At 45.5% G+C, this 18,690-nt stretch overlaps 1 protein-coding gene across 2 annotated transcripts in view; it reads left to right on the forward strand.

Annotated features, from left to right (window-relative positions):
* The window catches only part of RFX7 (regulatory factor X7), a 54,544-nt gene that overhangs the window by 5,231 nt on the left and 30,623 nt on the right, over positions 1-18,690 (forward strand). The window contains exon 2 of one of the 2 annotated variants that reach the window (XM_068696223.1): positions 18,621-18,654. The exons of the other annotated variant lie outside the window; for it this stretch is intronic. Within the exon in view, the coding sequence (XP_068552324.1) occupies positions 18,621-18,654 (34 nt within the window). The remainder of the gene's footprint in view (positions 1-18,620; positions 18,655-18,690) is intronic. 2 annotated transcript variants of the gene reach the window in all.

The raw sequence follows: 18,690 nt of genomic DNA on the forward strand, positions 1-18,690 counted from the left end.
TTATTCTGTGCCCCCAGCCCAGAGTGCACCAAGCCCTCCTTCCTTCTGGCCAGTTCATTGCTGAGGAGGTAAAACAAAGTTTTTGTAATTCTTTAATAATAAAAAAATCTTTAATAAAAGGTTATTGATGAGTTTGAGGAAGAGCTAAAATAGTTGTTGACAAATGTACAGGCTACGCTTAATCCAGTAAGTCTGAGTAACATCAGAGGTGTGTTTAGCCCCTTGGAAAAAGTAATTCCAGCTCCTCAACTGCGAGGTGTTGTGAAACTGCAAATGCTTCTTGTCACTAACTCAGTTTTCCCTGTCCTTATGGTCTGTTGTTTGCAGGTGATTGTGAGACTTCCCTGTCCTGAATGTAATTCCCAACATCGTAAATAAGCAGTGAAATACACAGGCAAAAACTGAGCTATGGACCATATTTTAGAGTAGTTCTGGGTGATTTCAGGAGAGGTTGGCCTTCCGTGGACAGAGCACCTAGCAGCATCTCATTCTTCTTCACGCTCTGCTTCCTCAAATGGGTAGGGACAGGCAGTGGGGTTTGTTATACTTGACTCCTTCTGTTTCCACGTGCATTGCTCGAGGTAGCTCCCGCGTTGCTGTTGCAGAGAAAACCACGCTTGGAAGGTGAGAGCCATCTCCGAGGGACGATGTTGCCATAAAACCATTTGTCTGATCATTTTCTGGGCCTGTTTCTCTTTGACCATAAGCAAATCCTGAACAGTGCCAGCGCGTAACCATCTGTGGTGCAGATCTCTTGAGTTGGGCTAAATAAAACCTGCATCTTTGGGGGGGAAACCTTCCTTTTGGGGGGAAGCTCTGCTGGAAGAATCCCTTCTCCCTGTAGGGGCGTGAAAGAAGAGTTGCCCTCTGCTTCAACGCCCCCCTTGCTGTTGAGAAAGCCTTCCTCCCTCCCCAAGCCGCCGGGCACGCAGCGCTCGGTGCCAGGGCGCTGTGGGAGGAGCAGCAGCTTGCCAGAACGGGGCACGGCCACCATGCTGCTGGAGTTTCTAGGTCAGCAGGTGTGGAAGCCAATTTGGTCTGCAGGCATTTTTACAAGGTTAGAAAATAAACCCGAATAAAATGAATGCTGACCTTTCGGTAACCTTTGGAGAATGGAGTTGAGGTTTTATTGAATATCCTGGCTCGGAGTTGGGTGGAACAGCTTTGCGGAGAGACGAGCTCTGTAAAGCTGCCTTTAGGAAGAGTGGGGTTTTCACCCTTGTTCGTGGGCTTTGTTTTTCTTTGTTCCTTGAAACAATAGGATCTAATAAAGTATGTGGGGAGAAAAGCAGTATTCAAATAGTAAGACTCGGCTAAGTTCTGCTGCTGTTCATTTAAAATGCATAGGAGCACATGCAATTGTTGACTTCACAGGACCAAACGTATGCAATTCCTTGTTTCAGCAGCGTTTTCCTTACCACCACAGGATGTCTCGCTGTTGAAGCAAGTCAGACAGTGTGACATTGTGGTTTTCAGGGTGGCATTTCTAATGAGTTCTTAATAAGCACAGAATTGCAGGTCTGTTACCTCAGGCCTCTGGAGGTGGGTTGCTTGCAGTTTGGAGCAATTGTGTTTGATTTGCACGTGTGTACACCATGGCAGGTAGCAATCCACACTCAGAGCCATCCCCCAAGCTTTCTGAATGCTCTTTAAAGGAAAAAAAAATAAAAACGATACAACTGGCTAAGATGTCAGTATTTCTCAGGTTTGGGTGATCAGATTTATACTGAAGCTCTGATTAATCTTTATATTAATTGGGGTTTGGGGTGTTTTGTGTGTGTCTGTGGTTGAGCACAGGGGTTGAGCTTAATGTTTTTGTACAGATCCCATAACTTATGTATGTTGCCTTCTCTTGTTACTCCACTCTGCAGCTTGCCAAACAGAAGTATTTGGAGAAGGGCCAGAGCTGCAAAATTCAGATCACGATCCAAATTTGGATTTTTGGTTCAAGCCTTTCTAATATCTAATATTGCAAAGCTTCATATATAAAGAAGAATCTCATTATTTCAAAATTCAAAGTAGGAAATGGATGTCACTTCATAGCATTCCTCTAGAGCAGTCCAGATAGAGTGCTGGACTGCATGTTTGAAAGATTATTGTTGGATGATTTAAAAGGTAAATTAAGTAGATAAAATTGCAATGATCTGTCATCCAGAAAGAGCCCAGACAGAAGGCTGGCACAAATCGGTTCTTTCAAGCCAGTGAGAAAAATCCCCTAAATACATCTAAAAATTCCAGAGTTGTTGGAATGCTGTCTTGTGCTCCTCAGATCTATGGGAATTTTAAGATCTGGTTTTGTTTTGCGTGGAGTTAGCCAGTGTCTCAATTTTAATGCTTTCTTGATTTAATGGAAAAAGGATTATCTGTCATCAAGTAGGGCGCTTGTTATCGGTTGCTGTACCATCAACAGGCTCTCAGTAAGCTGCCAAGTATTTTCTGGTTTTGAATATTTAATCATTAAGACAGTGGAAGAACATTCAAAACTTCCTGAATATTTTCCCTGTTGCTTGTTTTTAATTGCTCCTGGTTGATGCAGTGACATTGTATCAGTCGAAGGGCAGGGAGGCTCCGCTTTCTTGCAGCCCTGGTAGCTGGGGGTGGTCTCTGGTGACCCCCGCTGCAAGAAGCCAGGCAGAGGGGACCTGAGTGGGTGAGAGGAGTGCGAAGCTCTCCTTTTACAGCCGCTTGGAATCACACCTAGTGAGTGGTGCAGGTTTTCAGCTGAGAGGAGGGTAGGCTTAGAGTACACAACCTATTTGTAGTGTAAAATGAATTGCATGTGTTGTTTAACAGCCTTACAATACCCAATCTTGCTTGCTGTGTAACGTGTAGTATTAGTTTGAGTTGGGTTAGCTTGCGGGGCTGGGGGCTGTTGCTGTATGTCATTTGGTAAGAGCTGGAGATGACCCTGGAAGACGGGGGATTCTGGTAGATTTCTCCTGAGGCTCCCCACCCCAAGTGGCCATTTAGAGAGGGATAATTTCAAGTCTGTTCTTCAGTACATACATTCAATATAATGTGCTCTCAGCGCTGTAGGAGCAGGTGAGGATGGGAACCTTTTGCCTGTATTGCTTTACATATTTTTTCTTTCCCTTTCCCAATTCCTAAAAATTCCCAAGTCACTTAGGAAACAAACAATCCCTAGTAGCTGGGATTAGGTTTAAAAATCTGCCTGAATAGCCAGCTTACTTTTTTTTTTTTTTTTAATATGAACCAGGTACTCTTTTTTTTTTTTTTACATAAACAGGTATATTTCTGTGCTTCATCGCCTGCATTAGTTCTAGAAAATTGAGGTGTGTTTTGGTTCCACCTGTCAACATCAGACTGTGGCTTGGGGCTGCTGTGTATGGGCTGGCTGAGTGCTTACAGTGGGCTGTAGATGTATTAACGTGAGCTGGAGCGTCCGTGTCACCTTCATCATCTTGGGTAACAGCACATTTTAAGCACATCTTTTGTATTTAATGATCCTCCGGTACAGCTGCAGGAGAAGGAGCTTTTTATTTTGGTTTTAGTTGAACCCTGTATGGTAGCTATGGTCAGGAGCAACTTCCTGCTTGCTGAGAGTGCGTCGGCTGCCTGCTCGCTGAGCTGAGGCCGTCACGAAATTCAGCTCGGGGATGAACTTGGGGTACTTTTGGTGTGTTGAGAGTGACAGTCTCCTGGTGTGGCTTCTGTGTAAAGGAGATTGACGCGGTGGACACTGTCCAGGGTTTACAACGTGGCATCCTTTCAAGTTTTTATCTTGTCCTCACATATTGCTGAGGTTGCATCAGCTGTTACCTTTTTCCAGCAGCAGCCTGTAAACGTATTGCATGGTGAAATGCGGGGCTGTTGCAGAGTGGGGGGATGCATCTAAGGACGTGTGTTTCTCAGGATGCACCCGTGCTCCTCCAGGATGACAGATCCTGCAAAGCTTTTCCCCGGAGCTGGACGTGGATGGTGTCACCTACTGCTTGTCAGGTACTTCAAGTCTGGGAAGAAAATCTTGTTACTGGGGAGGACTCGTTTATTGAGGCATCTTTGTATCTCCCCTTAGAGGAAATTTGTGGTTTAATGTCAATGTCTGTAATGTATGGCTGTCCTTTTTGATGGATAGTCTCACGGGCATGGAGGCAATCCATATTTCTTAGTCAAAAATTCCTAAGTGCCAGTAAAAAGGTTGTTGGGACTTTTGCCAGTGGAAAAGTTGGATTGCATTGGACAGGAGGAATTCCAGTTCATTACTTTGGTTGCCTATAAAAGAGTGAATTAACTTATTTTTAAAGCTGTCAGCAATACAGACAAACTGTTGGAACTTTTTTTCTTAGTACGAGGTTGCCTGGAAGTGTCTGCCTCAAGAGCATCTCTTGGACAAAAAAGAATTAGCTTGTGACTGAGGTGTGCTGGATGATAGGATGGGCAATTTGTTCTGCATTTTCCTCTGCAGCTTCTTGCCCTTGTTTGGAAGTCACCTGGAAACACTTGGAGTATATAATAGTCTTTGTGACTTCTGTGTACTTTCTCCCTTCCTCTCCAGAAACATTGCCACACGGAAATCCAAAAGGCAGTTTTTCAGTACCAGAAGTTAACAAGTTTTAAGGTATATTTAATGCAATGTTTTTGTGGATGGAATTTTAACTCCTGTTTTGAAAAACAGTGAACCCCCCCACCTCTAGTACCCCGTGCTATTTTTATTGCCAATTCCATCAAGTAGCTTGGGCGTGCATTAAGGCTGTGGGAGAGCTGGGCATGGTGCTGCTGGCTGGATGCTGCGCAAGCAGGGCTGAGGTGTGTGGAGGCAATCTGAAAGTGGGACTTGAGGTTTCAGCTTCAGGGTCAGACAGATGGCCATTACACGGGAACTTTTGATCTTTGGTGACATTGATGTGCAGGGTGTAGTTCCTCTGGCAGAGCATCAGGTGCTCCTTGCTGCCCCGTTAGAGGCCCCCCTGCAGGACGGGCACCTAGCTGAAGCAACCTGTCTTGATTCTGACCCAGCATCATCATCCACCTACTCCTGCAGTCTCCTACGCTGTGGATTTTGTTGTTTCATCCTTCTGGCAGTGTTTCTCAACAAAAGGTAAACAACCACTCCGCAATTCTGGGGCTGGGTTATAGGAAACCCCATAGCTGCGCGTAAGGCCCTGTGACGTCTCCTGCTTCCCATGTATGGAAGCTGCAGCTCTTTCTACTGGGATGAGAGGGTCTGAAACAAAGGCCAAAAATCATTTAACCTTGTATCCATGCTCTGAAATACAGCCTTCCTTTTATAAAGGATACATAAAAAGCTTGCCTGTATCCTTTGTTTTTATTTATTTTTTATTAAGTCTGCATTTTAAATGAGAAGCTGTGTTAGGGACTACAGTTGCTATTAGTAGTCATGTAAACTTACGAGGTGGTTGATATTTAAAAGAGTCAAAATAACTTGCTGTCAGTAATGGCTAGCAGCACACCTGGCACCCCGGCGTGCTTAAGCATTGGGGCAGCTTTTGGCTTCAGGAGCCTGTTCAGCAAAGGTACATTTGTTATGCTTGACTCTGATGGTCCTGTTCAGTGATGAACTTGTTAAAAGTTGAGAAATTAATGGGCAGCTGAGAGAAGAGTGTATTTGTCTCTTCCATTCAACAGGTGAGTGAAGCGGGATTGTCACATCTAGTTCCAAACATGTGAATAGGGATATTCTGAGCAGAAACCATTAATTGAATTCAACAACTAGAGAGAGCTTACTGAGTCAAACTGGAAAAAAAAAGGCATCAACAAATGTGCTTAAGGCACAAGAAGAAAGACTTTCTTTTTACAGCAATTTGGAAATGTTGGCTTCTGTGTGCTACATTGGGCAAAAGTTTGTCTAAATGCACTTTATAGTGAATTATCAATTAAAAAAAAACTATCTTGTAAATTATCATTTTCTTATGCAAAAAGTGCTAGAAGCTGACCGTGAAGATTTATTAACCTATGTAATTAAGTTCCTGATCCATGAATATGTTCAGACAGCTATCTCTGTACACTATAAATAGTCAATTTTCCTGGTTAATGAAAGCAAAAAGAAATTGTTGTACCATTAACAATAAAAATCCACAATTTTTTGTTCTTCTATTCAGTGCCACCGAGTTTAAGCTGTCCCTCTCCAGCTTTCATTGCACATATTCCCACGGACTGCATCTCTCTTTTCCATTCTTTAAGCTTACTTCTCTTGGAGGGATTAAGAACAAGGTCCCTGTACCATCGTGGTTGTACTTGTTGAAGTTGGTGAAACTTGCAGCTAAAATAAACTAAGAAGTTCAATTGCTTGAATGAGTGGAAGCCCTGTTTCTGTAATCCCAGACACATGCTTATGGCCTTGGATCTTGCCTGGCAGTAGCTCCAGATGTTCAGGGTGAAAATATTTACCGCGGGGAAGTGTTTTCAGTGCAGAATCTAGTAATTGTTATTTGTCAATTCAGAGTGATTCTTGGCACTTCAGAGAATTTCATAGTTACCACTGAATACTTTAAATGCCAGTAGCTCTGTGTCAAATTTGGCTCAAGGTAGGAGCAGGAGATAGCTCAAGTGCATTCTTGCACTTGAAGACATGGGCCTACCTAAATTTGTCAAACTCAGGTGAGGTTGACTCGATTAGTTCAGCTACTAAGTAAAGGAGTGGAAAAGCAGCAAATAGCTCACCTTAAAAATTGAAGTCAAACTGCTAATGATCGGGAAAAGACGTTTTCATTCCTTTAGTGCAGACATCTGCTCTCCTGCTGGCATGTTTACACATTGTGGCTCACAGGAATGAAAATCCAGACCAATGAATTCTGTAGTGTTGTTAGACCACATCTTCCTGGAGGGCTCCATCAGACAAGACATCATGGTTCACATTAGTGTGGGAATAAATGTAGCTCAGCAGGTTGTTAGATGCTCAGAGGTGTTAGCCAGTTGTGTGCTGCAGCCTACAGGTGAATTTCAACAGTGCGGTTGTCTCAGTGAATATTGCTTTAGTTACTTTCTATATCCAACCTACACTTAATTTTTTGGTGCACTGATTTGGGGAAATTCAGAAACTTAATGTAGTTTTCCTTAAATCTGTAAATCTGCTTCAGATTTAATCGAGGACAACCTTTTTTTCTTTCTGACTAAATAAGCTGTGGTATAACTTTGCAGGTCTTTGGGACGTTTGGCATGGCCGTATTGTGAGTAATGACTCCATGTAACTGTTCTGCATTCACAACATCTGCAGTTGTCCTAGGAGGGTGCTGAACTCAGTTTCTGACCTGCAAGGCTGCAGTTTCAGTACTTCAAACAAGGGCAGGCCACGTGCCCTCTGTTTTTAAAAGAAAAATTTAACAAAACGAGAACTTTTAAAATAGATACCAGAGTGCTTATGGAGCAACAAGCCCCAGCGGGGAATACCGAGTACTGGTTAGTTGCCTGCTGTCGATGATACCCATTTAGAAGTTACGTGCTAGAAGAAATAAATCATCTGATAAACTTGTTTGTTCATTCATTGCAGTTGCAGTGAAGGAGGCTGTGGGTGGAGTGAGGGTGACTAGAATGAATGATGCCCGCCTGCCCTGCGCTTGTAGTCTGAGCCAGTGCAGCTGTCCAGGCTGAGCTCTGTAGGTACAAATTGAAATAGATGTGTGCAGGTATGAACTTACATGGCTTTAGCTTAATTAAATTTTGTGCAGCTTTAATTTTAATCAAGTGCAGCTTGCAGGTTTAGACAAGCTCTTGAGTCTGCAAGTAAACTAAAGTTCACCTGAGCTGCAGGCTAAGGGAGCTCAAACTTTCCAAACCAAACCCTTGAGATGTGGAGTAGCTTGTGTTTGTTACTCTTCTTAAGATCTTAGTTTTGGAATTAAATAGTAGGGTGGAAAGCTTACAGGATGTACTGCTGTGGTGCTCAATGAAATGACATTTGAGGTAGGCAAGAGACTTCTGGCTGCTTGTGACTTTTTGTACCATGCAGTTCCTGTGTCTGGAGTGCGCTGAAGCCTGGAAGTGGAGGTGAGAGAAACACCCCCGGGTGCAAGCGTGAGGCTGAAGGATGGAGGCTGGAAGGAACCCGTGGCTCTTGAACAGCAATGAGGAACTGAGAGGGGTGTATGGCTGCTGCTGCAGGCGGTGGTGCTGTGTTAATCCTGCATGGAGTCAGTTTTTAAATTTTGACCCCTACAAAAACGTCAGGGGTAGGAGCAGGGTTACAGGATGTGCCAGCAAACGGCATGGCCCACGGCAGGGAGAGGCGTTGCTTTTCCCATGGTCAAGCACCCATGCCCACCTAGCCCAAAAGAAGTGTAGGCAGATGCGTGGAGAACACTTCCTATATCCTGGGGCAGTCAGGACTCCTTCCCGGGTGGGTACCGGGAAGCCTGCAGTTGTTGATCCTGCTGAGTTTGGGGTGGGGACGGGTGTGCGGGGCACCCGAGCTCTGTGGGATCCATCCAGTGGCGGTGTCAGTGCCCAGCGCTGGGGCTCGCTCAGGATAGAGCTGGGGCACAGCACTGCTCAGCAGGTGGTAACCATCCTGGCTGCCAAATTAATAGGATAAAGAAGAGGTACAGCCAGGAGCCAACCTGTCTGATACCAACAAGCAGCTAGGATGGCTGCAGGTTGTGGAAACGTCTAAAGGAACTAGGAGAAATGAACAAAAACTCACCTGTTACCAGCAGGCTTAGATACGCTGTCCTGGCACCTGTGCCAGCACTGGGAAACGTGTGCTCCCAGTCTGGAGCCCTTGTGGTGGCACTGGTAACGCTGGGGGCTTGGATGTGTTTGATGGCCTGAGCTTTGTGTAACTCTGCACAATAACCAGAGCACTGTCCACATTCACATGTTTCTGGTTGTGCGTTAGGTGTAAGCAGTGGACGCCATTCCCTTTGTCTCGTGGGTGTATGCACACCACGGCACCTTGTCACCAGCCTTCTGTGGCCTTGCTTTGTAGAGGAGAAGGTGGGGAGGCAGGGCTGCATCCTGCGTTACGCTGCGCTCTGTCCTGGTGCTCCGCAGGCAGGTGATGTGCTTTTGTCTTTCTCAAGCTGATGGTACGGGGGGGTCTGTGCACCTGTGTTTTGGGGCTGCGTTTCCTTGTTTCTGTTCTTTCAAGTGCTGCCACCCCTTCGGTTTCCCTAGGCATCCTTTCGTAGAGCCATGTGGGAGAAAGGCTTGAGACAAATCTCATCGTGCTTCCTAGCATCTCCCAGTCAGGCCCTGTAGAAATACAAGCCCTGAGCAATCAAGTTGTAACTGGATTGGGCTCCTGCTGAGCGGGGCTGGAGCTGCAGCAGCAGATCTCACAGCTATCTACAACTGAATTCAGGAACAACAACGGTTGGTTGGTTGGTTTCTCATTAGTTTTAAAGGCAGTTTTCATTGTGAAATATGTGACCCGTTGTGATAGGTGAGTTGCCATTTAGCCACAAACCTTTCTGCTTTCAGCAGGACATGCTGCAGACACAGACTTCTCCAGTAGGACTTGGTTCATGCAGTTTTCTGTAGATCACCCTGTGCTTTCTGTGTTGAGGCTTTCTAGGCAATTGATCCATGCAGACTGATCTGGGAATACCCTGCAGTGTCTCCTATGGGTTGTCAGCAATAAATACGGGATGCAGCTCCTCTGAAGGCGTTATCATCTTCCCACACAGTGTGCAGAGGGCATCACAGCTTTGGTACAGAGTCCTGCCTGGAAGTAACAATATACACTGACTTTAATTTAGATCAGTGCTGAAAAAAACAGAGGTGAGAAATGTATAAGACCATTTTCTTGTTTCTTCTAAGAGTTTTATTCAAGTAGTTTGTAGCCAAAAAGTGTATTTAAGTAATTTAAAAGAGAAATACAAAACAGGAACTTGAGTGACTGTTGTGTTGCTGGAACAGAGCACCTGGCATGCTGTGGCTGTGGCAGGCTTTTCCCAGTTATTTTAAGAATTGTGGAAATGAGTCTTCAGCATTTGCATAGAGCTAGAGTTCCTCAGAAAGCTAAAAGAGGTGTTTATATATTTAATTTTCAGACCCAGGTATTCTGATGTCTGCCAACTGATCATTTCTCAGCAGTTCTTCCTTGGCAGTTCATTGTAAGGGGCTACATGGGAGACGGGTATTTCATTAGCAGCCTTATCTTCCTTCTTTGTTCAGCTGTTTGTATCGTTGGCATTATTTAATAATGTATAAAATAATCGTAGTCTCAGGAATTAGTAGGGATTAAATAATTCTTATCCTATATGCAATATTTTTCTTGCATTTATATTAGTAACAAGTGTTGAAGTCATGCGTTTGACTAATTTTAACCTGCAGTAACTTAAAATGTAGTGGCATGCTGATCTAGTGTTTTTTTCAGCTGTGTGGTCCAGTGTTGCCCCTTTTTGTGTCTAATTTAAACCCGACCTTGGGTTTTCTCTTCTGCAAGTGGAAGGACGTAGATTAGGTTACATGGAAGATCAGTTGGTTGCAGCTCGGCTTGGCCCACTCTTTTATCAGTTTGGTGTTTCTCTTGCTTCCTTATATTGCAAAGAAGAGTGTTTTGGCTTGGATTAAAGGAGTCTGCCTTCAAGCTGAAGAGCCAATATTTACAAATTGGTGGCAGCTTTCTGTATTTACTTTTTTGAGGCCTTAGTTAGATACTTTGGTACATTTCCAGCGGACAGAACTCTGGCTATTTTTATGCTATAGGGAAATAACAATACTTCATGTGCTTCCAAGACAGAGTTACAGTCCCTGTACCTTCTATCTGCAATGAGAATATACTTGCTTTTGAGTACTGGGAGATTTAATCTGTCTCGTATTAAATGTTTTGGTTGCGTTGGCTTGTGTTTGTGCTAAGTTCAAGTAGTTTAATTGAATAGATTGAGGTACGTTCGCTGTTACTGGCAGTTCTCTTGTTTACAGATCTGGGTCTGTTCACGTCCAAATCTGTCTTCATTTGTGACAGTTTCGTGATATGACAGCGTAAATTGGCATTTGAGAAGTCAGCTGTGCTAGCTTAAAGGTGAAATGAGTGGCAGGGGACAAGGTACAACCAGATTTGATAGAAGACTGCTATTGCACATAAGGTCCATTTCTATGATTCATTTCAAGATTAACAACCTTATTGAAGAAAATCTTTCCAAAAAGTTGTTGAGAGAACCTGGGAGAGAACACAAAATAGGATAATGGCATCTTTTCTGCAAGTAAGTCGAGCTCTGTGCCTGGAAAGACTTGTCACTTGTCTGATAAAGATTGTATTCCCTGTTTTAAAGGAGTCTTCAAATACAGGCAGAAGAGTTAAGTCCCTGTCTTCAAAACTTGTCATCTGAATCTCACTGCTCAGTTGCTGGATTTTGTTGTTGTTGGTTTTAAGTGTTTGAAATAGTGTCAGACCTAATCACTGTCTCCTCTGATAGCTCTCTGTGGCATCACTAGGAGGGTACTGGAAAGTTACGCTGCAAACGAACTGGTTGTGAGCCATCGCCGAAATGCTGGAACCTGCAGCTCTGCGGTCGCTGCCTCCCGTTGGATCCCGGGGTTGTGGGATGAGCTGCTTCAGTTAATGGATTTGGTGGGAAGCTCGTCTGCATTAATGAGATGATAAATTTTCTGTTGGATCAGCAAACAGATCCGACTCAATGAAATCCAGCTCAGCTCAGGCTGTACAATTTGCATGGTCTGACATAAAGGCATTGACACAGAAAGGAAAACGAACTGGTCAGCTGAGAAGCAGCTTGCAGTTCAGCTGGATGCTGCTGCTTGAAATGGCCTCTACAGGTGAACACAGAGGCTGTGACTTCATCTTTATACTGCCGTGGGCTGTTTTTCCCAGGGCTTTGGTCCCTCGGTTGCTTTTTTAAGTAGGCACTTGGAAAAGCTCAGCTTTTGTGGCGGGTTCAGCAATCCCACGGCACACTATCACCTAAGGCACTGAGAGCTGCAGGATTTTACAGGTCCCCAAAACGGCCTGTAGTATTTTGTATTTTGCCTTTAAGACATCAAGTTGAATTATCTGCAGGAGAGAAAGTGCAGGCAGGGAGAGAGCCCCTAGGTGGCATCAGAAGCCCTGCTTTTTGGCTCTTCCATGCCTCGCTGTGAGAGGTGAGGATGGGAGGGGATGCAGTGACGGTGATGCCAAGGTTGCCTTGTGGAAATGCCCTGCTTGGGTGTGCTTTCCTTTCACAGGAGCTGTTCCGTACTGGCCTGTGTTAGCGAAAGCTCTGCCTCCGTTAGCTAAGCGGTGTAGTCATCAGTGCAGTAATTGAAACAGATTTCAGCCTTCTGCAGCTCTGCTTTCTAAATATTTAGTTGAAATGCTTTTACAACCATTTTACTTCTTTATCAATATGAGCCAAGCCAGACAACGTAACGTGGCATATGTTAAGATGTTAATTGAGTAGCAACAGACATAGGCGGCTGTTTTCATAATTTTCTCCTTAGATGATCCTTGGCTCCAGTTTAACATTTCTTTGTGCTTCTGAATGGAAGGTTCTATAAAGATATTTTTAGAGCTGTTACTCTAAGAGAAGCATTAATTCAGTCAGCCTAAGAATTAAGGGCCGAATCCTGCAGGCAGGCGGTATGATGATAATACCTCTCTGAGAGTGCCACTTGCTGTCATGTGGTTGGTGGGCCTGTTGCTGAGTGCTTCCTCGCAGCATTCAGAATAAATGGACTTCTATGAAATGTCGTCTGATGTCCCCAGCGTCCTAGAAGAGAGATCTGAGTCTTTTGGAAAGGGTGGGTGTTCAGTTTAATAATTAATTTAATTAATTTAATAATTATCCCTTCTGTTTTGACATGGCTTTCAGAAAAATGATGTGCCCTGGATTGGCACGGTTGGTATTCAGTAATGGAGGCTGACTTGTCCTTGGGAACTAACGAGGTTTTTGGAAGAGGCAAAGAGGCAGCAGGAAACTGAACAGGAAAAAATCCAGGTTGCTGCCAACGCTGAAATACCTCCTGTGCCTGGGAGACAGCAAGAAGGGCTGCTGCTCGCTCGGTGCTGTTCCTCCACGGAAGGAACAAGGCTACCTGCAGACCTTGTCGTTGAGTAGTTCGGCAGACAACCCTTGAAGATGGTACGAGGGAAGGATCGGTGCAGTGAGAAATGGAGACCTTGCGTAGCTGGATAATTTGTAAGGGGCCATGTGACCAAGATAACTCTTCCTTGGCAGCCAGCTCTCTTACCTAGCTACCTTCCACTTTCACACAGAAGGCTTATTTTTGGGTATCTGCCTAAAAATATTGGGGTAGCAGCATGTCGCAGTACGCGTGGGCTACAGGTGACTTTGTGGGAGATCTCCTGGTGGCTGCTGAGCAGCCTCTGGTCCTGCCCCTCGCTGGAGCTGCACCACGTTGGTGCTGGTTTTGTGCTGAGCTCTCCAGAGAAAAAGCTTGTGGTCATCCCCCCACTTCTCCAAAGGAAGCTTATTTTAGAGCTTTATAAACCTCCCTCGTGGCATTATTTGTCTGAACTGGTAACTGCTTTATCATCTCTGATGGTAACTAATTAGCAGTGCTGAGAGGTACCTGCACGCTGGGGTTTTGGTTTTCTGGTCGCAACTTTTCTTCCTGCATCCCCGTGTCAGGTAATGATGGATCTCAGCATGTGTGCTCTGGGAGCTCTGCAGTAGGAAATCCTTCTGTCTGCTCAGGAGTTGTGTCCCGTCTCTGTAAGGTATGGCACAGCTCTGGGCGCTGATGGCAAGTTGTTCCTTGTCATAACCTGCAGGAGGGTTAGGCAGAAATAATGTTTTTCCGGGGCTGTCCAAAACGCACCAAGCACGTGAAGCAGAGCTCTGGAGCCCGTTCTCAGGAGGGTGTTGCAGTCTGTGCAGATGTTTGCAGGACTGTGCGGAAGAGGATACAGAGATTTGTTTCAATCTCACAGCTGGAGTTAAAGCCATAATGAAGAAGGGGCTCCAGGCTTCCTGAGGCACCTTACTCAAACCATTACAGGATTTTGCGCTGTAAATTCTGGCTGCACTTGTCTCCCGAACTCTGTGAGGCTGGACTTCTGTTGCAGTTGTGTACAACTTCCTCCATCTGAGGATTAAGTCTGCAGCTAGTGCCTGAATGATGGGAGCCACGTCCTGTGCGGCTTTTGAGGCTGGGATGTCCTTTGCTGGGGTAACAGGCAGTGTCATGGAGGTGCTGCTGTCCCGCTCCTGCCTGGCACAGGACTGAGAGCCCCTTTGCTGGTGTCCTTCATGCACAGTGGCTCCCCGAAGAGGAGCTGCGCTGCAGCAGCCGGGCGCTCACGTGGTGTTTGCAGCACATGCATAGATGTTCCTCCAGCATTCACTGCGCTGCTGGCTGTGATACTAAACCAATAACTCACTGTTGGAAAGCTGGTGTCAGTTCTGGTGGTTGTGCTGACTTGGAGAAGGTTTATGGAGTTAACCGAGCAGCAGCTAGCAAGTTGGAGGGCTTTGTTTTACCCCTCCCAACTGCCTTCCTCTTTCTGATCTCACAGGCATAAGGCTTCTCATATCCCCTGTGATGATATGGCCTCTACCCTACAGAACTGAGGAAATAGTAAATGTACTCAGAGCAACTGAGTTCTCCATATCTTACAATAAGATATTCCCATACTGCTCAGAGTGCATCAGCTACGTGTCCCTGTACCCAGGGTGTTGCTTAGAGCAACATTTCAGGAGGTTGCCAGGGGGGCTACAGCCTTCAGGAGCTTCAGTTGCTGCAACATTGAACAGTGAGTGTGCAGGAACTGGCACAGGGCTTGGGCCCAAAGACTGAGTCAGGAGCCAAGTCCATGAAAACTGCTGAGAGGCTTTCCAGTAGGGCTTTGGTCTGCGACATGAGAGCTGCCCATGTATTCCTGGGGAAGGTGTTGGGCTGGGGGGCTCTGTGAAAGGCAGAGGCTTTGCAGGGAGCTGCTGTTCCGCTTCTGTAAAGCACAGGCTGAATAATCCCCCTTTGCCTTGCTCTTCAACTCATTAGAAGAAGCTGGGCTCTGGGTTTTGAGTGTTCCAGCTGACGGCTAAGGGTAGTTCTTCAGAGGGGAACTGTTTGAGACTGGTGTTTTGGGCAGAGCTGGTGTTTTTGAGAAGCATTTCTGTAGGCAGTGGGGCTGAAACACATCTTTCTGGAGTAGCTGTGTGTATCTGAACTGTCAGCTGAGTAAATACTTCATCACTGATTGCAGTAGGGTCACTTAGTCGTTTTTGCAAAGGTTGTAGCTTTGCTCCCAGGTTCTCGTGGAGGATCAGTACCTCACGCAAGCAGGTGACTGAAGGCAGCTGTCAAAAACAAGCGCCTTTGTTATCGCCCCTATGGGACAGCTGTCCCCTCAGTCAGAGGAGCTGCTGCTTTCCCTGGATTCAACTGCTTGGAGCAGCCTGCATGAAGTTGTGGATGGGGTAAGGGAACTAGTTGGACTCGAGGGAGACTTTCAGCATAGGGAGCTGCAGAAGAACGGGTGCCGTACCTGTGCCGCGTGCTGCAGGCACTCACTGGCACGGAGCGTGGAGCAGCTGCCCAGGAGGAGCAGCGCTAGCAGCGTGGCTTCTGAAAACTAAAATTAGGTGGACGTAGGTCACTAAGAGATGCAAATGGTTATTCTCCTTAGCGAGAACATCTATCACTTTGGGTGCTCTTCCACAGCTGGTACTGGACACGTAGCAAAGTGCATGGGTAACAGCCCCAAAATCCACGTGTTAGACGTAGGTCTGTGGGCAGGGTCTGAGGCTGCCTCGCTGTTGTGATCGTGGGTGGGAGAGCGACCAAATGAACTTTTGCCAGAAGTCTCCCAAGACAGTTGACCAAATTAAATTTTTGTCCCTGTAAAACTGAGCCCGACTGGTGCAGTTACTGCCATTAAAGTGGTTATTAGGTAATAGATGCATTTGGCAGAGACAGAATCAGGCTTATTTATTGAAAATTTGAAAACTGTCAGCTTTCAAAACACATCTGTCTTGTAAGCTAGCGAAGGAAGAAGTGGCGTAAAATAAATAACATTGTCAAATACATCTTAACTGGGGTGGCTGTTACTTCACCACATTTGTCACTTGTCCTTTTATCTCCTGGTAAGATGGAGATGCTTCATCTTGTAATTTCCCCAGAAGGAGCTTTTCTGTGCAGTGCTCAGGACCATGCAAAGATCGCTGTCCCAGCACGTTCCCAGTCAAAGGGCTGGTTCTGCAGAGGGTTGTTGCTGTACTTTGACGTGGATCAACTGCACTGCAAGGTAAATAGGAAGTGTTTCTCATCAGGCACAGTCTTTATGAAGTCAGCTTGTGTTAACCTGGGATATGGGTAGGGTAAAAGAAGCCTCAGTTTACCAGTGACAGATTATAATAATGTCCTTCTAGAATACCAAGGAGCACACAGCGGGAGGTGAAAAGATGTCTGTTAAAATAGACATCGTGCTTACTCCTGCTTGAGCTGTGGGACCTTTGCCTTGTAAAATGTCACAACATCTGTGTGGGGATTAGAGGACACGAGCTCGACTATCCTTTTTGTGCCACCAGTTGACAAAAAGGGAACAGAGAAACTGCACTCACTGCTCTAATTATTGCTCTTTTGCTGTTGCTTCTAGACAGTGTTGATCGGTGCTGTCGGAGCAGGGGTCACAACTGGAAGAGTCTGAACTGAATTTGAGAATTTACATTTACTGACTCAGCCTGATCTTTGGAGATAAAAGGACAACTCCAGGGATCTCCTGCCCAGCTGCCTCCTGGCAGTTTGCCTCTTTCTTTTTGTAAGAAGAAAATATTAATGCAAATGGGCATGCTTATGGGCAGTTTGGCAGAATCTGCCCGGGCTGTCAACTGTGCTGGCAGAAGCACATCCTTCTGAAAAACCTAGCACAAAACATCGGGAGTGAGTCCGCAGAGAAAAGGCGGTGTTTGGACTAAGTTTGGTCTGCCTGTCCCCTGCGTCCACTTATCCTCTGTGTTGCTTTTCTGTATTAAGCTCTCACGTGAAGCCATGGAAAGGCTTCGGTGCAAAAGTGGGCACGTGTTGTCTGCTGCTTTATGAAAGAGGCTGCGAATCTGTAGCACAACAAGCATTGTGAAACCCTGCTAGGGGCAGGAGGCAGTGGGGCAAGGTGGAGTCCAGGGCGAGAGCTGTGCTCTGGGAGCAGCCCTGAGCTCCAGTACTGCTTGGCTCAGCTTTCAGTCGGATGCACTGAGACCTCCTAGCAGCAGCAGGTTTCCACGCTTGGTGTCCGTTGACTTTCTGGTAAGATGTTGGTTTATGAAGAGCGAGATGACATCTGGATGCCCTTCTCCGATTGTTCCAGTAGGTGGGAGCCCCTTCATCTAGGCAGGGAAAAGCTTCCACTTCACTGGCTTTAGCTCTCTGTGTTTGCACAAATCCCCAGCCGCTCAGCTTTGCTCCTGCCTTAGCATTCCCAGGCATCTTCCCAGCTGCTTGTCCTAACAGCAGGCCAGCAGCAGCAGACACGACCGTTGTATCTCCATCGGTGGCCTTGCTAGCCAGTTTTGCCTATTGATGCTTTCTGATGTATTGCCATTATTGCCATATCTGCTTCTTGTACGGGAAGGGGGGTGGAGGGGACCGGTAACAGCAGCTCCTGCAGGACATACTTTAGGTTTGTCCTAAACTTCTGGTTTCAAAATGCGATGCTGTAATAACCAGGACAGCCAGGCTCCTGCCTCTGGGAACGTTGGACGTAACATAGGAGCTAGAGCTACTGGTTCAGCACCTATTTCCACCGGGCACTAGAGCTGTTTGGCTTGTTTTAGTTGTGATTTTAGTATGTCCATTGGATACCTTACTTGGCCTTTCTGTTGTATGTGGTAGCACCTGTACAGAAGTAAAACAACTGGAAATTCTCTGTTTAGTTCTGCTAACAGGATGTTCCATTATGTTCTATTCTACCAGCAGCGAAGTGTTTCCTGAACTCACACTGGTTGTTCAGTGCTTGTTCAGTAAGTGTTCAGCAGTAAGGACTATTTATTTCCGCATGTTAAAGCTCATTCTCATGTTCAGAGCGATGATGAAATGCCTTCAACTGACCCGCGGTCCAGCCGAGCACACAGCATACAGTACTCTTCAAGAAACACAAAAGCTGCTTATGGGTGTGTTTATGTGAAGTATAATAAGTTCCATACCGTACCTTGGCACATCTACTGAGGTCATTTATGGCAATTTTTATTTCAGTCCCCACCCAGTCCCTTCTTAATAAGCCAACTGGGAGGTAGTGAGACTAAAGGGGGAAACTTCTAAGTAAGTTGTCAGTGGGATACCGATTGTCTGCTTTGTAGCAGCTCTTTGGAAAACTGGTAATAAATGCATTGAAGTGGTGGGATTTAGTGAAGTGTGGGGAAAAAGGGGGGGAGGGTTAATTGTGTTTACAGATGAACAAATAAAATGCATCTGAATTGTGGAAGAGTTAACAATAAAAGTAGTGAGATCCATCCTGGCTGCTTTGCAGCTTGGGATAATAGTTCCCAGTTGCAATTATATTTCATTTTAAATACACTTCTTATATAAAAGGGTAAAACAGCAAAAATTCTAACAAATAGCTTTGTTTGCAATGACTTTCTACCAAAAACGTTGCAGATGAAGTATGCTTCCATAGGCTGTCATTGCATTTTGTAGCAGGAGATTAAGCCTATAGTGATAGCACTTCTAATATGTAATATTTTTGTTGTTACTGTGTAGATTAATTCAAGATTTCTATTCTCTCTTTCTTCCCTCACGTCTAGCAAAACTGTACAATCTAAAGTGGACTGCATTTTGGTAAGTACAACTCCAGAATGCTTCTTAATATTTGAT

Source organism: Anas acuta, chromosome 12 (genome assembly GCF_963932015.1).
Source record: "Anas acuta chromosome 12, bAnaAcu1.1, whole genome shotgun sequence".
Taxonomy (NCBI): Eukaryota; Metazoa; Chordata; class Aves; order Anseriformes; family Anatidae; genus Anas; species Anas acuta.